Source organism: Toxotes jaculatrix, chromosome 5 (genome assembly GCF_017976425.1).
Source record: "Toxotes jaculatrix isolate fToxJac2 chromosome 5, fToxJac2.pri, whole genome shotgun sequence".
Taxonomy (NCBI): Eukaryota; Metazoa; Chordata; class Actinopteri; family Toxotidae; genus Toxotes; species Toxotes jaculatrix.
Genome location: NC_054398.1, coordinates 6,904,061 through 6,926,553, shown reverse-complemented (window position 1 = coordinate 6,926,553; position 22,493 = coordinate 6,904,061). Strand labels below are relative to the sequence as shown.

The 22,493-nt window shown below is 41.7% G+C and overlaps 1 protein-coding gene across 2 annotated transcripts in view; it reads right to left on the bottom strand.

Annotated features, from left to right (window-relative positions):
- The window catches only part of cdh13 (cadherin 13, H-cadherin (heart)), a 305,886-nt gene that overhangs the window by 22,911 nt on the left and 260,482 nt on the right, over positions 1-22,493 (bottom strand). For both annotated transcript variants that reach the window (XM_041038356.1, XM_041038357.1), the window contains exon 12: positions 11,523-11,665. In XM_041038356.1, the coding sequence (XP_040894290.1) occupies positions 11,523-11,665 (143 nt within the window). The remainder of the gene's footprint in view (positions 1-11,522; positions 11,666-22,493) is intronic.

The following is a 22,493-nucleotide window of genomic DNA, read 5'->3' as shown; positions in this document are numbered from 1 at the left end:
CCAATTTCTGCCCCTGCATGGTGTGGTGAGTATAAAATCCATGATCTGTTTGCGCTTGGTCTCTCCACTTGGGGGAAAATGTGTTGTAGCTGTGAAGTTTTATGAGACGAGGTAAGGGCAGGAAGCACAACAAATTTGAAGGGGGGAAAAAGTACAGCCAGTTCCATTTTCATTTTTGGCAAAGTCATACATTTGATAAGTTTCTCTTAGTGTGAAATAAGTCGGGCAAGTGCACCGACCACCAGTGAATTCACAGGATTATAAGAAGGCCCACTTTTAGGGTTTGTCACCAAGGACAAAGCTGAAAAATGACTATTCTTATCTGGCTACAATTCTTTTTCTCATTAGAATAACCATTAAATGCCAGGACAGCTTAGGTACAAACAACCAGTGGATGATGCCCTTGGCTAAAAAATATTCAGCATTGTTATTACTATGATTATTTTTCTTCAGCCACATAAAAGTAGATGATGAAGGAAATGAAATAACAACAAGCAGGGACCAGAGGAAGCCAGGGGCAGGGCTCGCATGTGAGGAATGGCTCACTGGAAAATGTCACAATACATCATGCTGCAGCTAAACAGTCAGGAAGACTAATTCACAGGTGGACTACAGCAAGGTAATAGAGGAGAATGAGAAAAGATAAATGAAGGCCAAATCTAAAATGAGAAAGGGAGGAGATGAGAGCAGCAGGAAAGGAGCTTTGAAGCGAAGTGATTTTGGAAATTATATGATTATATGAAACGTCTGCCCTGCTGTAAAATTCAACCTAAATCTAGTTAAATCTTTTTTACCCGTCACTTTACTGTGTCCTCCAGCAAATCAGGAAAAAAACTCACTCTTTATTACCACCTGCACAATACAGAACCATAATACACACATGCACTGCTGCTTTTTCCAATTTCTCTTCATCTCCTGCAACACATTCCCAAGCCCGCTCTTGTTAAAACTGCCACAGGACTCCATTCAAACACATCCATACACAATGGGTGCACATTATGTTGAAGCCTGTATACGACCACACTGGGATACTTCTTTTTCCTTTACAGTGTGTTTAACAGTGTTGTTCTGCATTGTACTCGTTTAAGAAATATGTTTCCACAGCTGGTACAGACCAACATCATACAGCTTGAATCACAATACAGAGTATGAAACCACACACAGTAAGACACCACACAACCTGGGAAAGAAGAGCAAGTTACACAATATGTGATTCGTTTCAGTAAAATTACTGACGCTTTGAAATAGGTTCAAAAATAGTCAGTTTTTTGTGAAATTCTAGGGAAGCATAAAAAAAACCTCAATATCTTCTTTTTCCTGGCATGACCAAGACTGGAGTGTATGCTGTTTAGCTTCAAGGTTTTGCAGAGTGAATATTGCTCATATATTGAGTAAAGTTATTAAGATGTGTATTAAAATTTGTGTCAGATATCTTTGAGGGTTTTTTTCCCCCTCTTTCAGTTAAACTCCCAAATACTCAAAAATGACAGACTCTACATAATACAAACAAAAAAGACGGTATTTAAAATGAAAAAGGATTCATATTTGCCACTCCACTTCCCTGTAGTCGGTGTATTTCATAGAAAGAGTAGTCATTCTCTGCCAGTCTGTGCACTCATTGTAATGCTGAGGGATACAGTATCCTATCTGGTTTTGTATTTCCCCGTTTCTCGCTATCCATCTTGCCACTGTATAAGTCCCGGACCTTGTTAAAACTCGCTTCAGATAACCCACTTCGTTCTGTCCCATCACTCATCAGTCTCCTCAGGGCTTCAGGAAACACTATCATATGACACTTTGCTAATCTGATTGGCTGATCAGAACTGTAAATGAAACCAGCCAGAGCCAATTACAATAGGCACAAGTCATTAAGAGAGATGACTTCGGGGAGAGAAGCGGTGCTGGGGACAGGTGCATCGCTGCTAGTCTGGCAAATTACTTTCAGAATAGAGCTTGGGTTATCAGTTGCTGGCTATTATACCAAGTGATTGGAGAAGGAGGGTATTGATACAGCGTAAAGTAGGCTTACACTGCAAGCTATTTTTGTGCTAATTAAACGTTAAAATTCCCTTTCTTGTTTTGGTCTTTTCTCAGAAAAACTCTGCTAAAAGATTTTTTCTGTGATAAGCTACCAGATCAAAAAAAAGTGTCTGAACATCCAAATGAAACAACTTTAATTAGCAAGTTTGTTAAACTCACAGCACTTAAACAAGATCTAATGACCTACAGGGCTTATCTGTAATTATTACAAGCTCCTTTTAAACAGCTTACCAGTTTTATTGTAGAGTGCTTTCTATCTACAGTACAAACTGCAATGAATCGAAATTTGTTACACATTCAAAAATAATTATAGGCCCTACACAGGCACCTGCACACCTGAACCTCTTTCCCCTAATACAGGTCACTCTTGTCTCCTCTTGTCAATAGGCCTTTTCACTGAGGACACTTTAACATGTCACAGTAGCAAAATCACTAGTGTAAACAATAAAATTAATAATAGCTGACATCCATTTAGCTGCTTCTGTGTCAGGGTCGTGGTATTGTTCATGCTGGCTTAATGTCACAATGTCATGACTTCCTGGGACATTTAAATAGAACAGAGCATGTTATAAGTAATACCTGTTTTTTCTGACTATGGCAAGTGACACCGGGTACTTCCCAGTTCCCATAGCTGCATCCACATTTCCTTCACTTGCACCTCTTCCTTGTATCTTAGTCCCAACAACTGAAGATGTGAGAAGAGATGCAAGGAAAAGATGTGAGGAATCGAGGATCACATTTAACAGCTCTGCAGTGGCCTTTGATGGTTTGGAGTTTGTATTTGCACATGAAATTTATTTAAAAAACTGCATTCTGTATTTTTTACTGAGTTCAGAAAAGTTGAGCCAGCGTGTAAATGGATCTAGATATCTGTCTATCTGGATAAGGAGCGGATTGGCCTTACCACACCTGGAGGAAGCCTGACTTGCACTGTGACTGATCTCAGCCAGGTGTAAAAAGGCAATTCGTACAGAGTGACCACATTCTTCAGAAAAAAAAAAAAAATCACCAAACACATTGAAAGATCATTTCCTGCCTCTTCTGCTGGCTTAAGCAAGCTTGCAAAAGCTTGCAAAAGCTAGAAGCAATAGCACCAGTTAGGAAATCTATCATCACAAAAACTGATTTAATAAGAACTTACAGCTGTGCTAGTGGCTCTGTGAGGCAGCAGTTATTAGCACAGTGGTGCTTTAAGTTAAATGCCAACACCATAACGATAACACACTCAAAATGACAATACTAAAATGATGATGTCAGGCAGGTATAATGTTTACTACATCCACCATCTTAGTTTAACATGTCAGAACTAAGCACAAAGTACACCTGAGGCTGATGGGACTGTGATTAGTTCTGCAGCTATTTAGCCATAAATCAAGGTATCGACAAACTAACATTCTGACCTTATGATGGTGCTAGAGGAAAAGTCAGAGGGTCACCAAAGTGATTACAAGCCATCCCGAGGGGGGCATGAATGTGTGTGCCAAGTTTCATCCATACATGCAATCCATCCAATAGTTTAAATATTTAACTCAGAACCACACATGTAAACCTCATATTTTCCAGCATTTTTTTTATAACTCTGACCTGCGGGTGGTTCTAGGGGAACAGTCAGGGATCCATATGGTCAGCAGGATTCTGTTTCTGATTCTTGGTCGAATAACACCAGCAGATAGGTGGATTTTGTTTCCATCACACAGACCAGACGAGCTGTTTTCCCCTGTTTACAGTCCTTATGCTACCCTATGCTAAGCAGCTGCTGGCTGTAGTCTTCAATCTAATGGACAGGTATGGGGGTGGTAATGATCTTCTCATCTAACTCTTGGCAAAAAAAAAAAAAAAGCACATTACTGCAGCTCCTAAAATGTCAAACTATTCCTTTAAGGTACAGCATGTGTCTTGAAACTACCAAATCAAGGATTTTAAATTGAACACACCTTACCATGACACTTATGTACTGCTTATGTGTACATACTGTATATGGGGTGCTTTGGTGAGTTTTCACACGCGCAGGAGGAAGGGCATATCACATTTATATCTAAGCAGTTCCCTGCCGATTCTAGCGCAGAAGGTGTTAATTGGGGTGGCCTTTACAGCATCTTAGAAACTGTGAGGCTATGTAATTAAAACACCCTCCAACCCCTGCACACCACACTCCCACCGCACAGCCCAGACAGATAAACACACACGCACACTGATGCACACAGATGGTACCTTCAATTCTTCATCAGGAACTAAGCCTCTGACAGATTTCCTATGTTGTTCTAATGACATACTTTCTAGATAAACTGAGAGACATCCTCCATCAGCTGTGTTTGCCTGATTCCATCATCTGACTTCATCTTTCATTATCTATCCCTCTCCATCTCCACTACCCACTAATCTCATTTCATTTGGATCCCTGTCATTAAAACTACACCCAAAGCTGTTCATATCTACAGAGAGGAAGCCCTCGTGGAAAATCCTGATAGAGATGTACTGCGTGTGGAGGTGGAGGGCACTTTTTAAATTTTAATCATATCGAATATAGTCACTTTCCACATAAGCAGTCGTTTCAGTGTTTTTAGCCTGGTATCACTGCACTCAGACAGAGCATCTCTTGCTGAGTGGGCAGAGGCGTGCTTGTTTTAGGGTGCCAGGCACAGCGATAACTTTTGATCTGTGGATGAATCAGTATTCAAGGACACAGGAGAGGCAGGGCCTGATAACGGCCAATAACAGAGAGAGAGAGAGAGAAGTTTCTTCTCTGGCAAAGCCAAACAAAGGTACTCTTTAATCACAGACGAAAGTCAGCCTGTTTACAAGGTGGCGACTTCCCCAAGAGGTTCCGCAACAAGTCGAGAAGTGAAAAGACAGAGGCAGCCGGAGAGTGACAGGAAGAGAGAGACAGATGTGCTGCTGAAGCGCTAAAGTGAGAAAGACACAGAGAGTATTTGGGGTTAATGAGGCAGTGCGGCAAGACAGAAAAGGCAACAGAAGGCAAGACAGCGTCGAGCTGTGATCTTCTGCGCTTCCCAGAGCATATCCCATTACACTGCCATTATCCTGGGTCAAGATGTCTTGATTCCACACCCTGCACCCTTCCCTCACGCTGGCATCACCCCTGGCTACTGCTGCACAGGGTCATAATTGATTGGCTGGGCAAGAACACATTTCAGCAAGGTAGTTAACCTGCTCGCCTCTGTGGCTGTCTCCATAAAGGGATTGACAAGAGAGAGATATATAGATGGAGTGAAGGCGACCTTAAGACAACACAGGGGCAAGTAAACACTTCCAGAATTCAAATAACCCTGTTTTGGTCAAATTGCTGTCTCACTAAGCCTCCAGTCTACATCCTTGCTCATTTTATAAAAAAAAAAAAAAATCATTTTATTCCTTTGTCCTGTCGTTTTTTTAATTTTCACCTTTCACTTTTCTCCCTATTTTGTCTCTTGAGCTTGTCTCATTTTCTTCCATGTTTTTTGTCTCCCTGACACTGAGCCTCCCGTTACTATATTTACCATTCTATTAGACACAGTCTGTTCTTTAGCGCTTGCTCTCTTGGCTCTAGTATAATAGATTCTTTGGAAAGTCATAGCAGGCAGTCATGGCTGATTTCTAGCATTCACTATGCCTTTATCTCCTAACAGTTCTGTCCCAAAACCCCTATTAATCAAACACTGATTCATCAATAACTAAATCAGGGTTTAGAAGAGTTTTATACATGTAAGAGTCAGAGCTGGAGGATAAAAAAAAACTCATTTGTAAAACATTAACATTCATCTTCAAAATAACTTCTATTCTGCTCAATTTTTGGCCTGAGGATTTCAGCGCACTGGGCCGCCACACTGGCCTCCATGCTTTATTATTTCCCTGCTGTAGTTTGAAGCAGCCTGATCACAGCTGGCTAAAGACACAACATGAGTCTATCTATCTGCATTTAGCCTGCCAGGCTGCCTGACTGTGCGCTGGTGACATGACAGACACTTAGCAGCGAAACCATTGTATCTGGGCTGGCCTGAAACAGGGAAATTACTCAGCCCATTACGGCAATGTGCGGCACACTGGTTCCCAGCACTTAGTATGGCAATGAGGCAGAGCAGCAGCAGACATCACACATGAAAATGGACACATAGAGAGACACACAAAGGTGTTCCTGCGCACGCACGCACACACACACACACACACATACACACACACACAAGGTGTCTCTGATACTGACAGCTGGCTACTACTGTCAGTCTTTTTCTCTCTTCTGAGAGAAGAGATGATGAACCTATTATGCAGACATGTCACATAGAGATGGACAGATACACACATACTGAACATACACATACACACACAATCCTATCTAATTTTACATCCGTCTGAGCACTAAAGAGTTTGTTCTGTGACCCATTAAAATTCAGCAACCCCTCTCTCCTCTTGCCTCCCGCTTTTGATTTAAACCAGAGGGGGTGTGATCTGACTGTGATGAATGCTGAGACCTATCACACTGCTCAGTCTGAGTGCGTGCGCGTGTGTGTGTGTGTGTGTAATACTTAATATTCCTGTAATTAACAAAGCTCTCTTTGACTGTGTGGAAGATGTCTCACTGTGATACAGATAGGCAGACACGCAGTTCTGATACTAAAAGGAGGTCTCTCCTCCGTACGTCCATGTGTTCAAAGCAAACACTGCTTGGCTCTTTCGTGCATAACTTAAGAGTTTTTAATAGCAGGCTCTGTAGCAGCAGACACCGAAGACTGCATGTGTGTTCGTGCGTGTGTTTGCCAACGTGTTTCAGGCGACTGGGGCTTTGATAATGTATTCATGCCTCCCAATGACAAATGGCTCCCACCAGGAGGCGGTTTAACATTTAAATGAGGAGCAGGAGAAAACACTGAACCACAACACACAGCAGTGAGTGGATACACAGGGGCAAGCCAGAGAGGCACTGCATGTACCAGGACAAAGACATTAAAAAACAGGATGAACACACAACTTCAATCCTCCCACACACAAACACACGGATCCTCCAGCTCTGAATGCAAAAACGAATGCGAAGGAAGGAGAAGGGGGTAAGATGTGGGAACAGCTGGCGTCCCGGCGGGGAATCAGAGAGCAGAAGAGAATTTGTTGGCGCGCAAAACCAGCAGCTACTGATGAGAGTTTATATAAACAGCCCGTCAAGCCCTCTGCTCAGGTTGGAACAATATCTCCTCAAACAATAATGTGCCGCTTCGCCGGCCTGCCAGGTGCCGCTGCCCGGGCAAAACAGGGATGTGGCTTTTCGGTCATAAACTGAAAAGCAGAAACACATGAATGGAGGGGGGGGTGGTACAATGTGCACAAATACAGATGCAAGGATGACTATGAGCACCAGCGCATGTAAATAAACAGAGATTTACTCTTATGTATGCATACACATACGCACACCTGTGTGCAGTGACGATCACACATTCATGAAGTTCACACATCATGGGCGAGAGGCTCAGTCGGCCTCTCCTGCAAGTGCAGTTGTTTGAAACAGTGTAACCTCCCAGGCTACAGACTCACTGCTGCAAATTCCCCCAGCTGAGATGACCCCTGACCTTGACTTCAATATTATCATTAGTTCACTCTGTTAAACCATCAGATCCTGTGTTATTCTCTTCTTGTCTCTTCACTTCTCGTTTCTCCTCTCCTTTCCTTTTGTTTGTCCTATTTCTGTCTACCATTCGCCTGCCTTCCTTGTCTTCCTTCCTTCCCTGTAGTATGTTCGTTCCATTGCTCACCATCTGTTGCTGCCTGGAGGACTGCTCCAGCTGACCTGCCCTCATGCTGTTAACCAGGAGCTACAGTCAATCTGTTGCTAACCATGCAAAACGTTTACCAAGAGTATACTTCCCATTTCATGCAAGCACACAAGGTCAAATCTGCTTAAACTGGCCATGGGACTGATCGTTGACAAAGGAGAAAATTCTTATTTCAGAAAAACATTTCACCCAGTTTCTGTTGCACAACACAAATTTTACAGTTACTGGCAGAAGGAGAAATATTAGTGAGTAGGTAAAAATATAAGTTAATGATGTAAAGTTGATGCAGTAGTTTTTTTTATTGTCACATGTAATGAAATATAGATAGGAAAAATGTAGATGAACAGAATCAGAATCATAAAAACTTAGTACTATAGTACTATACAATAGTAATGATGATAAACACACAGTAAGAGAATAGAAAAAATGTACAAAAAGTAAAGTGTAAAGTAGGATCTCTGGGGCCTCTTTAACATGCATTATACATACATATAATTCATACATACACACATATAATGCATACAAGAGGTCAAGGGTCATCTCTCTGTGCAGTTTCCGGGTTAGTGGGCGGTTGGCATAAACAATAAACAATACGGTGTGTAAGAACGCCGTGGAAACGTATAGTATACGTAGTATAGATGTGGCCCCAGGGCTAACTGTTCAATGTCAAAGCTGCAGTAACATTTCAGTCTCAAAGCCTTCGATGGAAGCGATGGGATCCAAGTATGTTCCTATAGCCATGTCTCCATGAAGCACATCACACTACTACGCTCACAGAAGTCCCCCTGATTCCTCACTAGGGACGCTAGCTCGTCAGTTACCCATGATAACAGAAGGGAGATACGACTCATATCTCCTCTTCTCCATCAGTCTCTGTTGTCTGGACTCAGCTTTCTTCCCTCGTCACTTCATTCCCTCTCTGCATTCTCTGTGTGTCCTCCTCTTCACCATGCCATGCAGCGATCAGCTGGCCCTCGGTGTAAACAGAATATCTTTTCCTAATTGTCTTTTGTGTATTGGCACTTCTCATTATAAGCCTCTCCTTTGACCTCGTCCCTTCCTGTTTGACATGGGTCTATTTCTCCTTCTCTCCCTCTCACCCCTCTTCCTCTCCACTGCGGAGTGGATATGTATTCATCTCAAATGTCCTCATAAAGATAAAAATGAAGAGGGTCAATCGATATCCTGTTTGTAGTCTACATACAGTAGGTGGGTTCTCATGCAATCACTGCGCAGATCGCTGTGGGGAAAGAGCAAATTTGTCCTGTCGATGACTGAGCGTGCAGGAAGAGAGGTGAGGCCGGGGTCAAGCACATATCAGTATTCCTCTCACATTCCAACCACGTTCACACAAACCACACACATGCAAGAGCTGACACAGTAAAGTGTTAAAGGGTGAGGTGCAGGGATTTTTATGGTTCCACTTTTCTATATATATGTAGGTCATTTTGTGCAGAAGAATGGCCGAGGAGCAGCGTGGATACATGTGCATCTTAAACATCAATAAGCCTCTGAGAATGAATCCTGAATGAATAACTTTGTCAATACCCTGACTTTCTCTCTAGTGCCACCTTCAAGTCAGAGTTTTCATTTAACCAGTCAAATATGTCAACATCTACAAGATGGGCTGGCACAAAATTTTGGAAGAGTTGTTGTATCCTTATAACTTCGGTAATCCTGTGACTATTTCTCTTGGATGGATTCACGTTCTCCTCAGGCTGAACTGCACTGACTTTGGTGTCCAGTACTTTGGTTTGTGAGTAAATACATGCAAAACTAATGGCAGTCTCAGCAGACTGAGCTGTTCTCAGCATCTGTTTGGTGATTGGCCATGCTAACACACTAAACTAAGATGGTGAACACGGTACATCACACAGTGACAATGCTAACATCAGCATGTTAGCATTGTCACTGTGAACATGTCAGCATGCTAACATTGGCATCTAACTCAAAGCAATGCTGCGCATAAGAGCAACCTCACATTCACCCAAAAAACCAAAATAAAATAAAATAACTACATATCTCATACCTTACTTTGATGAATATTATATTATTATGGATGAGTTTTGTACAAAACCCATTTTTCATTTAGCGAAAGAGGAAAAAGCTTTCAATGGTTAAATACGGTCTAAAAACAAGCAGCTTAAGCAACATCAGGCAAATTCTGATCAACGGAGAACTAATTGTGAGGCTGAATGTGAGTGAGCATTTGATGCCATTTTTAAGTACTTGACGGTTGCTTATAATTGATAATGAACACATTTCAGTCCGTAAAAGTATGAAGGTCTGATACCCAGCCGGCGATGTACAGTCTATGCACAATACAGTAGTAGTATGTAGCAATCAGGGGATTGTTTCCCTGAAGCGATTTGCGAGCATTGTTTTCGTGCATAGAGCAGATGGTGGTATGTCACAAATTAGAGATACATTTTTGAGCGTGATAGGGATCCCATATGCTCGTCCATAGATTGAAGTATGTCATTTGCTTTGATTAATGAAACTTGCCAAAATGAACAGGAGAGGAAATTATTTCATGGTGAAAATTGCAGGTTGCATGTTGTAATGTTGCGCCCAAGCAATTTGAAAACTACAGTAATATCAAACTGTACTGTCTTGCCCTGCCTCTCCTTCAGGCTCCAACACCAATCTTACTCTCTGCTCTGTCCACTCATAATCTTCACCATTTCTCTTCTTCTCCACCTGTTCCTTACCCACTTCCCTGGCTCTATATCTTTTTCCTGTTATCTCCCCTTATGTCCCTTCCTTTCTCTTCTTCCCTTGACCCTTCCACCTCCTCCACCTTCTTCTCCTGCCCCATCATTACTCCTCTTTCAATGCTCATCTATCTAAGGCTGCTGAATTCCCCAGCACAACAGTGCTATTCTGCTGCCTACTAATAGAATCTCTCAGTTCCTCTAATGGATCTGTCAGAATCTCCCTGAGCACAGGAGACCAGATAGATTGATAGTGAGAGGTAGAGAGACAGAGAGAGAGGGGTACAAAGAGACAGAGAGAGACACAGACAGACGATGACATGGAGAGAGAAGCAAAGTGAAAAAGGAGAAACGCGCCGGGGCTCTCGACACTTTCATCTGTGCCTTGGAAGGTCTCAGAGTAGCAGCTCCACTGACACTGCCAACCAGCCACCATATGCTCCAATAGAGGCAGTGCCACTTAAGGCCACCCCATTGTCACCATGGGATAACGACAGTTTCACCGTGGCCAGGTCAAACTAACAGACAGAGTGAGTCCTTTCCAAGTGTGTACTGAACTTATATACACAGAGCCAGGCTTTGTTTTTACTTTTTTTTCTGCTTCAGTGATTCTGCACCAACACTCGTCACCCAGGAGGAATTCTTTGTAAAATGCAAATGAGAATGAATCTATGGTGGGAAAACCTTGTTGGCACGCTGCCACCGCACGCTGCCACCGCATTAAGTGGAATCTTTATCCAATTCCACTTCAAAAACCTTAAACAGCTAACGAAAACATGTTTGTTTAAAGTGGTAGTTTAAGTTAACTTTACATGCTGTTGACGTTTTTGGTGCTGGGGTGGTTTTGCACTTTAGCATAAAACAGTGTGACCAGTTGACATTTCTTTTACTTCCTGCATTGTCTTCCAGGCACCAGTTTAGGAAAGTAAATTCAGAGACTTTCACTGACTGTATACAGAGCACTTACAATGTTATTAGCATTACATTTTCATTCAGTGGGGTGTCTGCAACTCACCGTTATCTGTGGCAATGAAGACAGCTGTGTATTTATTGTCATGGACATAAGGAGACTCCCGGTCCAGTGAGGCTGAAGTGTTGACAGTTCCTCTGACTGGGTTCACACTCAGCCAGCCTGCTGGGTCTCGCAGAACAGCATACCTGAGAGAAAGTTTCAAAAAAAAAAATTGTAAAGGAAAAAGTTTTGATCACATAAGCCCCATAACATCAAATATACAGTCTATCATGCAGAAACGTCATCTACCCAGTTTATTTTGGGCTTATACTGAGAAAACACAACAACACAGCCATTCAAATACTCCATATTTGTCCCATACTGTGTATGACTCCTCTGAATGTCCAAAACACAAGCTTAAAAAAACATTCCCACTAGTACCTAATAAGACATAGGGCAACTTAAATCTGAATGCTTTTCTCACTGTACACACAATCAATTTCTAAATAAAAAAATATTTTAAATATTTATAGTATCACACATCATCAATAATACTTTAGCTTTGTTATGTTTCATCCAAATGTTGCCCACATGGACAACAAAACCAGCTAACAATTACATAAAAAGAAAAATATATAAAAACAAGGCCATTTTTGTTCACACAGTCTGAAGGATGTCCCTAAGATGGAACATTTTCAATGTGGCCTTTCAAACAAGAGCAGCTCTTTGAGTTACTGACTACTGCAAAAGCGTAAAACAGAGTAGGTGAAACTCCTGTAAGTCCACAAACATGTAGCTTCAGTGTCTTGTGAGGGATGCAGAAGGTGCCACAATAAAATAATAGTATATAAAACACAATAAAACAAAAGGTATAATGAAAAACATAACACTAGTAAAATGCAGTTTGACAGGGTCTCACCTTCTGACATTTCAAGAGTGTTGAAGATTATGACATATGCGCACAAGCTGAGGTGAGAGAGGGCGCTTAAAGTGCTAAAATTACTTTAAAATACTTTCTTTTTTAGATTAGCAGACACACAAAAACACAGACTTTCTTCAGCACGAGGCCGCTCTTTGCCAAAGTGCTCAACAGTAGACAAATTGTCTTTGAAATGGAGCTCTTCAGCTAACAGAGCACGACAAAGCCTTGGGAAATGGCTTTGCAATCAACCCCTGCTCACACCTTTCTCCTCTCGCTCACGCACACGCACACGCACACGCACACGCACACGCACACGCACACGCACACACACACACACACACACACACCTTCCCTGCCTGCGATTACTACAGTTCACAGACATATATGTTTCACTGTAACCAAAGAGGCACTATTGTGAAGTGAAATGCACTATTAATATTGACACATGTATCATTGTGCATGCTCTCTTTCCTTCAGTTTCTCTCTTTGGTGTACACACACACACACACACACACACACACACACACACACACACACACACACACCACACCACACACACACACACACACCACACACCCACACCCACACAGTCACGCCATCACACATAGAGAAACCATACCATTCATAAGGCAAGTGCCTCCCATAAAACACAGCCAGGCTCACAGGTTATTAACCTCCCTATGTTTCACTGCACCCATCACTGACTACACTATCAGACACACACTGTGATCTCTGTTACATCACTCACTGTTTTGTCATTAGAGAAACACACACACACACAATTTTTTAGGGCATTTAATGTCAAATATGTGAGGACGACTAATATTTGTACACTGTATGCATCTCAAAGATATTGACCAAGGTAACAGCATGACCAATATTATTGGCCAATTATATTTTATCACTGGACTCAGTGTGCAAGTCAGCTGATAAGTGACAGGAAATTGCAGTACAAAAATACCAAAGATGCTTTTGACAACATTTGTCAGTGTCTCCATTACATTTCGTGTCCACCAGAGGCAAATGACATGATTATTTTTCAACTAAATTGTACTCCTCAGCCGACCCTGCCTCCCAGATATTATGTTCATGTGCAACTAAACTGCAACAGCAAATACATTTAGTAGGACATGCTGGCTTGATTATGTTCAGAGTCAACGATATTTTTGAACAAATGAAGTGCTATATTTATGAATGAATTAGTCACAAGTGGCTTTTGTACAGCAGGACTGGATATTTTGGTGGAAATCAGATATGTTTTCTGTGAACATTTTACTGATATGTTACCTACCAAATGTAGAAATTAACAACATATCCTCATTACATTAGTAGAAAATGTAACCTTGTCGCAATTACGTTTCCTACAAATCCCAAATGGTGTGTATTAATTTCTGAAATCTTCCATTAATTGTTCATTTTCATTCCACATAAACGCACAGATTTGCTCTAAAGCTCAAACCCTGCACAATACAATGGCGCTACGCAGACTGTTGAGTAAATATGAGGCTATAATATTTCTTACTTCAGTAGAAGTTCTGCAGAAGTGTAATGCTTTTGTCTGCTTTAGTGCAGGCTCAAAGGTTACCACTAAATGAGTCAGATCCACTGTGCCTCCTCTCTGTGCAAACATGGGGACAGTCCATTAGAGCTCTTTAAAGGGCAAATTAGAAAGACATTAAAAGGCCATTAGGAATATTCATATCTGGTTCTATGTGTTTATCTCCAAAACCAGAGAAGGCCCAAACAAATCAGTCAACAAATGAGACAGTGCACAAACACAATGACCGCACATGTCCTCATTCACCTGCAAACACACGCACTGTCCACTTCAAGCACGCACACGCAGAAGCGAGCAGAAAGTAAAATAAACAACTTAATGCAAAAGTGGCCCGTCTGTTCTGCTTGCACTGTAAAATAATTGTCACGACAGCAAGGTGATTTGTCCAGACTTTTGCTTGAGTGGCAGAAAGTGCCGTGGCGTGAGGCACACACTGTGACCCCAATGTTAGAGAAAGCAGGCTGTTATATTACTCTTTCCACTGGACTGCAGAGCTACGCCCTTAGGGACTACTCTGAGCTGCTATAGCTGGCATCAGAGCCCAGTCAGGGGCTGTGTGTGCATGTGTGTGGGTAAGTGTGTATGTTTTGGTAAGGGATTGCTCTTAGCACTAAGAGGACACAGAGGAGCCTGGCCAGGGCTGGCAGGAATGCAGTGCATCTGTCTCACTGTCAAGGTGTCTCATTAGAGGCGATCCATGGGCAGAGACGTAATGCAATACTAACCTTTGAGGGTTTTAAAAAACAATTCTTTCACATATGGCTCTCTGAGAAGCAATCCTTTCAGTGTTTATCAAAAATAAAAGAGGTGAATTTAAATCCTGAGTCAAACTTGAAATGATCTGCTTTTAAGCTGAAAACACTATAATTTAAGAGAAGGGAGGGCACTTGCTAATTTGACAAACCTGCAATAAGAAAAGTGTGCAGAAAACCAGAAACAATTTAATGCAGAGACTACAAAAAAAACCTGGCACAAGCTGATGTGTACTAAAACTAAAAAGAGAGAGTCTTCACCAATACACACTGAAGATGTAAATAATTTATTTTGACAGCTAATTCAGAAGTTCTTATCTGAGAGCAGCGCTTTGCTGTCGCCCTTGTGGATGTGTTGAGACAGATGAGCTCTTTATAACTCTGATCTGAGCCTTGTTCCTCAGTGCACTCAGAAAACTCAAAGGGATTTGGGAGCAGGAGGGAGAAATACGGCTTGCCGCCCACTTGTAATCCAGTTACATCGGGAGCAAAATGCTAGTATATATTGTGTGCGTCCGTACGTGTTGTGTGTGTCAACAGCAGGTGTGGGTGGGATACACAAAAATAAGAAAGAGACAATTTGTAGTAAGAGCTAATCTAGAAAGATGATAAAAGCTGAGTAGTGAGTGCCATAAAAGAAAGCTCTTTGCATAAATATTGATTATTGCTCCTGTTTGTTTTCAGTTAACTGAGGCACTTGGCTGGTACCTCTAGTGCTAATATAGTGCAGTCATTGCGCAGTTCCCTTTTTTAAATACTCAGGTTTTGCTGGATCAAGAGGATACACTGCTACTGAAGGTGGATCTCTACTGGGATTTTAAAATGTACTTTCTAACTTGTACAATGCACATCTCTGAGGCAGAAGTTTGTTTTGTTCCTCTGCTTGTTTTTAATCATGTCAGCGTTGAGATGTGCAATGTGTAATGATCTTAAATGGTTTTGTCAATTAATCTTCACTGATTTATGTTTTCTTGTGTCATCAAGTGCAACATTTAATGGATTGAAATGTTACAGCAAATGCGAGCTTCAATCAAGTTATCTTGTTTCTCAAAGGGACATTTTACTTGCTGATGTTTTCCTACAAATCAAAACTTTATTATGCAATCTCTTGTAGTATAGGAAATCCATTTCTTATATGGCATTCAGTAACATGAATTGTAGTAGTGAACTTTTCAGGCATTAGAGACACTTGGACGGACCATCAACAGAAGAATGATAGTACTCCCCTGTGATTGATAGATTTACAGGGAGTGTAGAGTGGGTTTATCAGAACTTTTTTCCTCCTGAAAACAGCTGCTTGCTACATCTGGAAACAAAACTTTAAAGCTGTAGGTTGTAAAAACAAAACAATGAGCTGACAGTTGTAATTCCCTGTTTGTTTGTCTCTACGGGTGACCCATTTTATATTATACAATCTTTGGATCCACTGTTTATGTAAAGAAATTAGTGCAGCTTTAAGACAACGTTAGCTGATATATCAGAAACCATTTATGAGTTGAAAAATGTCATTTAGATATGAAGACTTCGTCTGAACTCTATGGCAAACCTATTAATGCCAAAGCTTATTTTTTGATGCGGATAGCAGCTATTGAATTGTGACAAGTGTGAGATAACACCATCTATTACAGTAACACCACATATCTGTTGTGTATAGGACACATTAGTGAGTGAGAACACAGAAAAACCATTGTGAGTTTTAAAAATAATTACAGACCGCCCATTCTCTCACTGTTTGACTTTCACAACTCTACCCTTTTTCTTCTTTTAGTCAGAATTGCACAGGGGGGAGTCACACACTCGCGCTCACATGCATGCACCAATTGTTCACAGCTCCCGGGTCTAACATCCAGAGCTACAGATCACGTTAGAGTCCACATGAAACTCCCAAAGCACACGCCGAATTCATCCATCTCTCCCTTAAAGCTGAGCCTGTTTTTCTGCTGAATCTTCTGTGGGTTTCCAGGAGCGTGATGGATATTCATGCTCTCGCCTCCCTCTCTCCGAATTTGCATCATTAAGTTTCACAAAACAGCCGTAGCAATCCCAGATGACTGGTCAGGTCATGCGTTTACTGACTTTTAAGAGGTAAATTGGTTTGAAACGGTGAGGCAGTGGCTCTCAACCTCAGGGTCTGGACCCCTTTCTCCAGTGAGCTGTGAGATGATTTGGGGGATCACGGGGAGACGAGATTTAATAATGTAAAAATATATGCAAAGAACCTGCCAGTGCTTATGTGTTTATATTACTGTTTTAATCCTTGTGTATTCATTTTTATGTTGCTTTTGGGCTTAGTTCCATAATCAAATGAAACTGTGTGAAAACCATCCTTTCTTTTCATGACAAAGCTTATTACCCACACACCTACTGTATATCAGGGTGTTGCAGGTGTCACTTCATTTTCAGGGGATTGTGAGTTCTTCAAAGGTGCATAATGAATACAAGGCAGGGGCACTGGAAAAGCTGGAAGGCAGACCACTGTTTGGCTGATTAAAATGCCCAATGGTAAGGGGAAGATAGTGATGCATAATGAGACAAAGATCAGCGTCAAAGAACACAGGAGCAACATGTTATTCCCAGGTGTTTCTACGAGACTTCAAAGCATAATGACTGGTGCTATCTGAGGTAAAGGGAAAAGTGTCCAATTTGAATATTTAAATGGCTCTATGTGTCTACAAAGACAAGAGGTCATGTTCTACCCCTGCTCTGTTTGGTCACCCAATAAGCTGACCATTTTGTGCTCCTGTGAAATTATATTATAAAACTGATTTCAATTTACGCAACGTTTACTTCAATGCAAACTCTATTTTCTCCCACTCATACCTTCCTTTACACACACACACACACACACCACCAGCACCACCAAAAGCTTAGCCTTGCTAGTTTAAGTGTCAGTGTTTCCCATTTTCAGTTTTCTGCAGCGCACTGCAACTTATACAAGTGTACACTCATACACTTCAATGCCAATGACAGCATATTACAGGAAAACCTATTACACATTTCTCTCACTACCCCCTTCTCTTCCCCCCGTTTCTCTGACTTTCTCTCGTTCTTCCCGTCCTCTCTGCTGGCTCTTACTTTATCTTACCATCTTTGTCGTCTTTATCTGTCTTTCTATCACTTCCTCCTCTCTGTTCTGCCAGCGAGATCTTCCAGTGATTGGAGTCTAACTTACTGAGAGAAAGGCTACGGCACAGCGCCAATGCTAATAGTCTGTTTCTATCTGCGAGCAGCTGAGTATGTGTGAGCAATAGATATGAGGACATCAATCAAGAGATGCGCAATAAAAGTACAGGGGCTGTGACGACTTGTGTTTGGCCGTAACAACTGCAGGCTTCATCCAAATCTGCGGCTAGCAAGGAAAAGAGGAGGAGGAAAGAAAGAGGGAGGGGGCAGAGCAGGGAGCGTGAGATAAGGAGAAGGGACTGAGGATGCAGATAAGACAGGGACGCTTGACACTGGAACTGTGAATAAGTGTGTAATGAAAACAAATTCTCTCCCCTCTCCATCTCCACCCCTGCCTCCTCGCGACTCTACTTCTTCTCCGGCGGTGCTGTTTGAGGTGCCCGCATGGAGTCCTGCACAGGAAGAGTTTTGCAAACATGTGCGAGGTGGGTCCTATAGTCAAATAGACTCAGAGCTCCTATACGCCATGATAAATAAATGATGAAAATTACTAAAACAAAACAAACTCACGGCTTGCACAGCATGGGTAACTTTGTAGAGCACTTTTCATCCCTACTTTTATGTTCACAAAAGATCACACGACTACTTGTAACAGGTGCAGCTTGTGGTGTCTCCACAGACAATCAACCCACTCTGCTGTTCTCATCAGCTCTATGAAGTGTTTTAGTGTCTTTCAGCTCATTGTTTCGGTTTATGGTCTGCAACTTTATTGTTTTGGTTCACTCTCAGTGCACTCAGTGTCGTTTTCGACTGCAGCAGGCAGCTGTTTTCAGAGAAAAAGCTCTAAAAAAAAAAACCCCACTGTACATTACCAGCTCAACACAGACATATTGGACTTATATTCCCTTTGCAGTCAAAAACATGATTCCAAATTAATGTTTATGTTGCTCTAGAAGGAATAGAAAGGAATAAAAGGAACAGGAATAGAAGGAATAGAAACAAGAACTGCACTTTAACATGTCACTTAGTTTAAGGGGGGCATTTACTGTAATATAAATCAGAGGTCAAACACATTTGGATAGCTTTTGATCTGCGATAATAAAATTTTCTTTTATTATTTTTTTTGTCTTGTTTTCTTACCACAAAGAGAAAGAGAGAGAAGAAGAAGAAAGACTTTGGCTTTGAAGCCATTGCACTTGAAAAATAAGTGACTCCTTTGGGGTCTCCTACAAAGACGCTCTGGGCTGGATTTTAACTTTAAACTGAGCTGAGCTGAGCTGCCCACTTTTGACCAACCACTGCTCCAGGCCATGTGGACAAATTACCCACGTCACACCTGTTCATATTTCTGCTCTGTATCAGCACAGTGCAGCAGGTCTATACAGGGGAAATAAATGTGACAGCGCTGAGAAAGGGGAAAGCAAACGCTGGCGCATGTCGCATCAATCATCTGTCACAGAGACCCAGTCAAGGTTTGTCTTTTTGTACATGCCAGAGAGAAAAGTGTGTGAACTTGGAAAAAGGTGTAAAAGAAGGCTTGAAAGGAAGTGTGTGAGGGAGTTTCAATTAAGGTACTTTCAGTGTTGTAGGATAAATTGTGCAAGAAGCAACTAGAGCATCAGGTGTTAAATAGGTGAGGAATAAAGGTGATAAAGGTGAAAAAGACAACAGCGACTCAGTAGAGAGACTGGTGGATACAGAGAGAAATGATAATGTCTGAATGTTGAGAATTACAGAAGACACTTCACATTTCTTTTTTTTCCCATTACTTTCTTTTCAATTTGACGTCCTCCTCCTCACATGTCTCCATGGGTGGCAACACCACAGAGGACAGTCCCTTTGCTCTGCCTGTCAACACTTCACAGTTACTGATCCAGTGTCCCATCCTAGCTTAAGTAAAATGCCTGTGTGAGTTTGATTGAATATGGATTCAGGCTACGTTTGATTTACTTTTTACAGAACCTCGAAAAGCCTCAGAGGCTCTCTTTGCTCTTTTCAGCCCGTTGACTATTGTTTGCTGTGAGCCAGGTAAAGTCTAGATGAGGCTCTCTGCCAGATCCACTCGACAACCGCAGACGCTCCGCTGAGTACGCTGAACAAAGACCCACTGTGTCGACTTAACGGCAACAGTGGGGCAAATGCAGAGAGACGGCGGGATGCACATCAAAGATGAAAATAAAAGGTTTGCATTGTCAATATCTGGCAGGAACAGAGAGGAGTATGCAAGGACACTCCTTTGACACATGAGTGCACGGAGACAGCACACCAGCTACTGTACGTACAAGGGTGCATCTGCACGCGCACACGCACTGACACCAGCGTGTCGTCCTCAATGAGTGTAGCATCATTTTCATAAATTAGCAAGCCTGAGTAACACAACACAGAACAAAAGTTATTATCAATTTAAGGTGCAAAATAGCACCTCTTTGCATCAGTTGAAAACCATAACCCTGTAATTAACAGGAAGAAAAGCAATTTGCTCCTGCTTCACAGCACAGCATCCCTCTCTCCCTGTTCCTCTTGGCATCTTTTAGGATTGTTTTAATTATTTCTTGGCACACTGACTGTATGACTAAAGCCTCTCCCTGCCCCACACTCTCTCTTTCTGTCTCTCTCTCTCTCCCACTCACTCCCTATTTCTTTTTTTGCCACGCGTTTGGCATGCACTTACTCAGCTGCTAGAAATGAGAAACAAATCTAAACATCTGATTAGCCCTGCAATCAGCCCCTTCACATCCCAGAAGGACAGAGGGAAGAAAGAGAAGAAAATGGAGGAGACTGTGTGACTCAGCCTGTCTCGCTCTGGCAGTGACATTAAAATGAAAACCTGCAGCTCATATCCTTGAAAAGTTTCTCTAAGACAGCTCATCTCCTTCTCCTAAGATGATGCAATGCTACCTCAAACAGCACCGTAGCAACGTAGCTCTGTCCCACACTGGGTGGCAGTTTGGTCTGCAGAAAAACAGAATCACCTTTCTTGCTATTTTTCCATGCTCATTACTGAGATTCACAGTCTCTCCTAGCTGAAGCTACGTTAAGGCTCTAAACAACAGTAAACTGCGTACACATCCTGTTTTCTGCTACTGATGATACAGGACAGGAACTGAGGACTGGCTCAAACCTCAAACTGTCTCCTTTCTTACAGCTGCTTCATTGTGACACTATCGATTTCTCTTATTGATGCCTGTACAATGCAAACGATGACTTGACATCAGAAGCACGTTCTCCTGTGTTCGTGCTCCCTTTGTTTGTTTTAACGTTGGACTTGAGCCACGGCACAAAGAAATGGTTGCTTGAATGTGCGGGTGCATTTTACCAAACTAAATGAAAGGGTAAATTTAAAGTGTGGCTAAAATCACCAGTATTTGTAGGCAACGGATCATATACACACACACACGCGCACACGCACACAGACATGTTGAGCTAGAATCTTTTGAGCACAGTGAGTGGAACAATGGAACAACTCAAGGCCCTGAGTGTGTGTGTGTGTGTGTGTGCATGTGGTTGAGGGAAGTTTGTTTTTAATCAAAAATTTTACTTTTCTTGAGTAATTAGTACAAAACTAATATTGGTTGCATAAATACACTGATACACTAAACTGACGTTCCCTTGTCAAATGAACAAATGGTTGAGTCCAAGATTTTTGTGCGCGCACTACAAGGCAAAGTTATGACAGTGTGTTTGTAGGTTCTCGCGCCTCTTCACAAATTTAATAAATTTTGGTTGAGACATGATCTCTAGCTCTTTATCCTCCCACAAATAAGCCTTGACACGAGTTAGAAAATAACAGACGTACAAGAGACAGTGTGGGCGAGCGCAGAAACACGACCAAACAGAAAACAAAATCTGGTCTCACAGAGAATTCACATAGTGATGAATGGTGAAAGTCATGATGACGGACTGGTTGCTCTGTGTACTGATGACCTGCTTTCATTAAAAATCAGGATATTGTTGTTGTTAACCAACAGGGAGTGATGAGGAGAAATGCAACATCCACTGCACCACATTCACCATAATTACCACAAAACTATACGATAATAGTCTTTAAAGTACAATTATCATTCAGTTTTTTTTTCCCTGATGAATTCATATTCGGCTGTTGGGTGCTCTTTCACAGCACCAGGTCAAAGAAAGTGAAGTTAGTGCAACGACAAAGGGGAGAAAAACAACTAGGGAAAGAAAGGAGGTGCAGGGAAAATATTTTTTGACAAATTTCTTGAAAAATCTGAGTGAATACGAATTTTTAACGCAGTTTTAGGAATTAGTATGTAATTAGTATGTAAACTGTCTACTCTGTGATCTATCAAATTAGGGGAAAAGAAAATGGTGATTGTGTTTAGTGATTAAGACAGTTGTATAGATCATTGCTGATGAATTAAGAATTGTTTAAATGTCCACACTTATTACCGTTGACCTCGTGTGACTTCTGCACACAGAGTTTGTTGAGTTGACCCAGTTACTCTGTCTGCAGTTTTGGGTTCTTTTTCAGGGTTAACTTGTAATGTGATGTGATGTGATGAGAAAAAGGGAGAGGTGGAGACATAGACGGAGCGGCTGTAGGCTAAATGCATTCAGTTCTGGCCAAACAACTTCTGCTGCTGTTGTGCATGGCCACTTTGAACTTTGGGCTAACTTTTGGAATTAGTTAGCTAAAGTTCAGTATTGATTTTCCTCTTTAC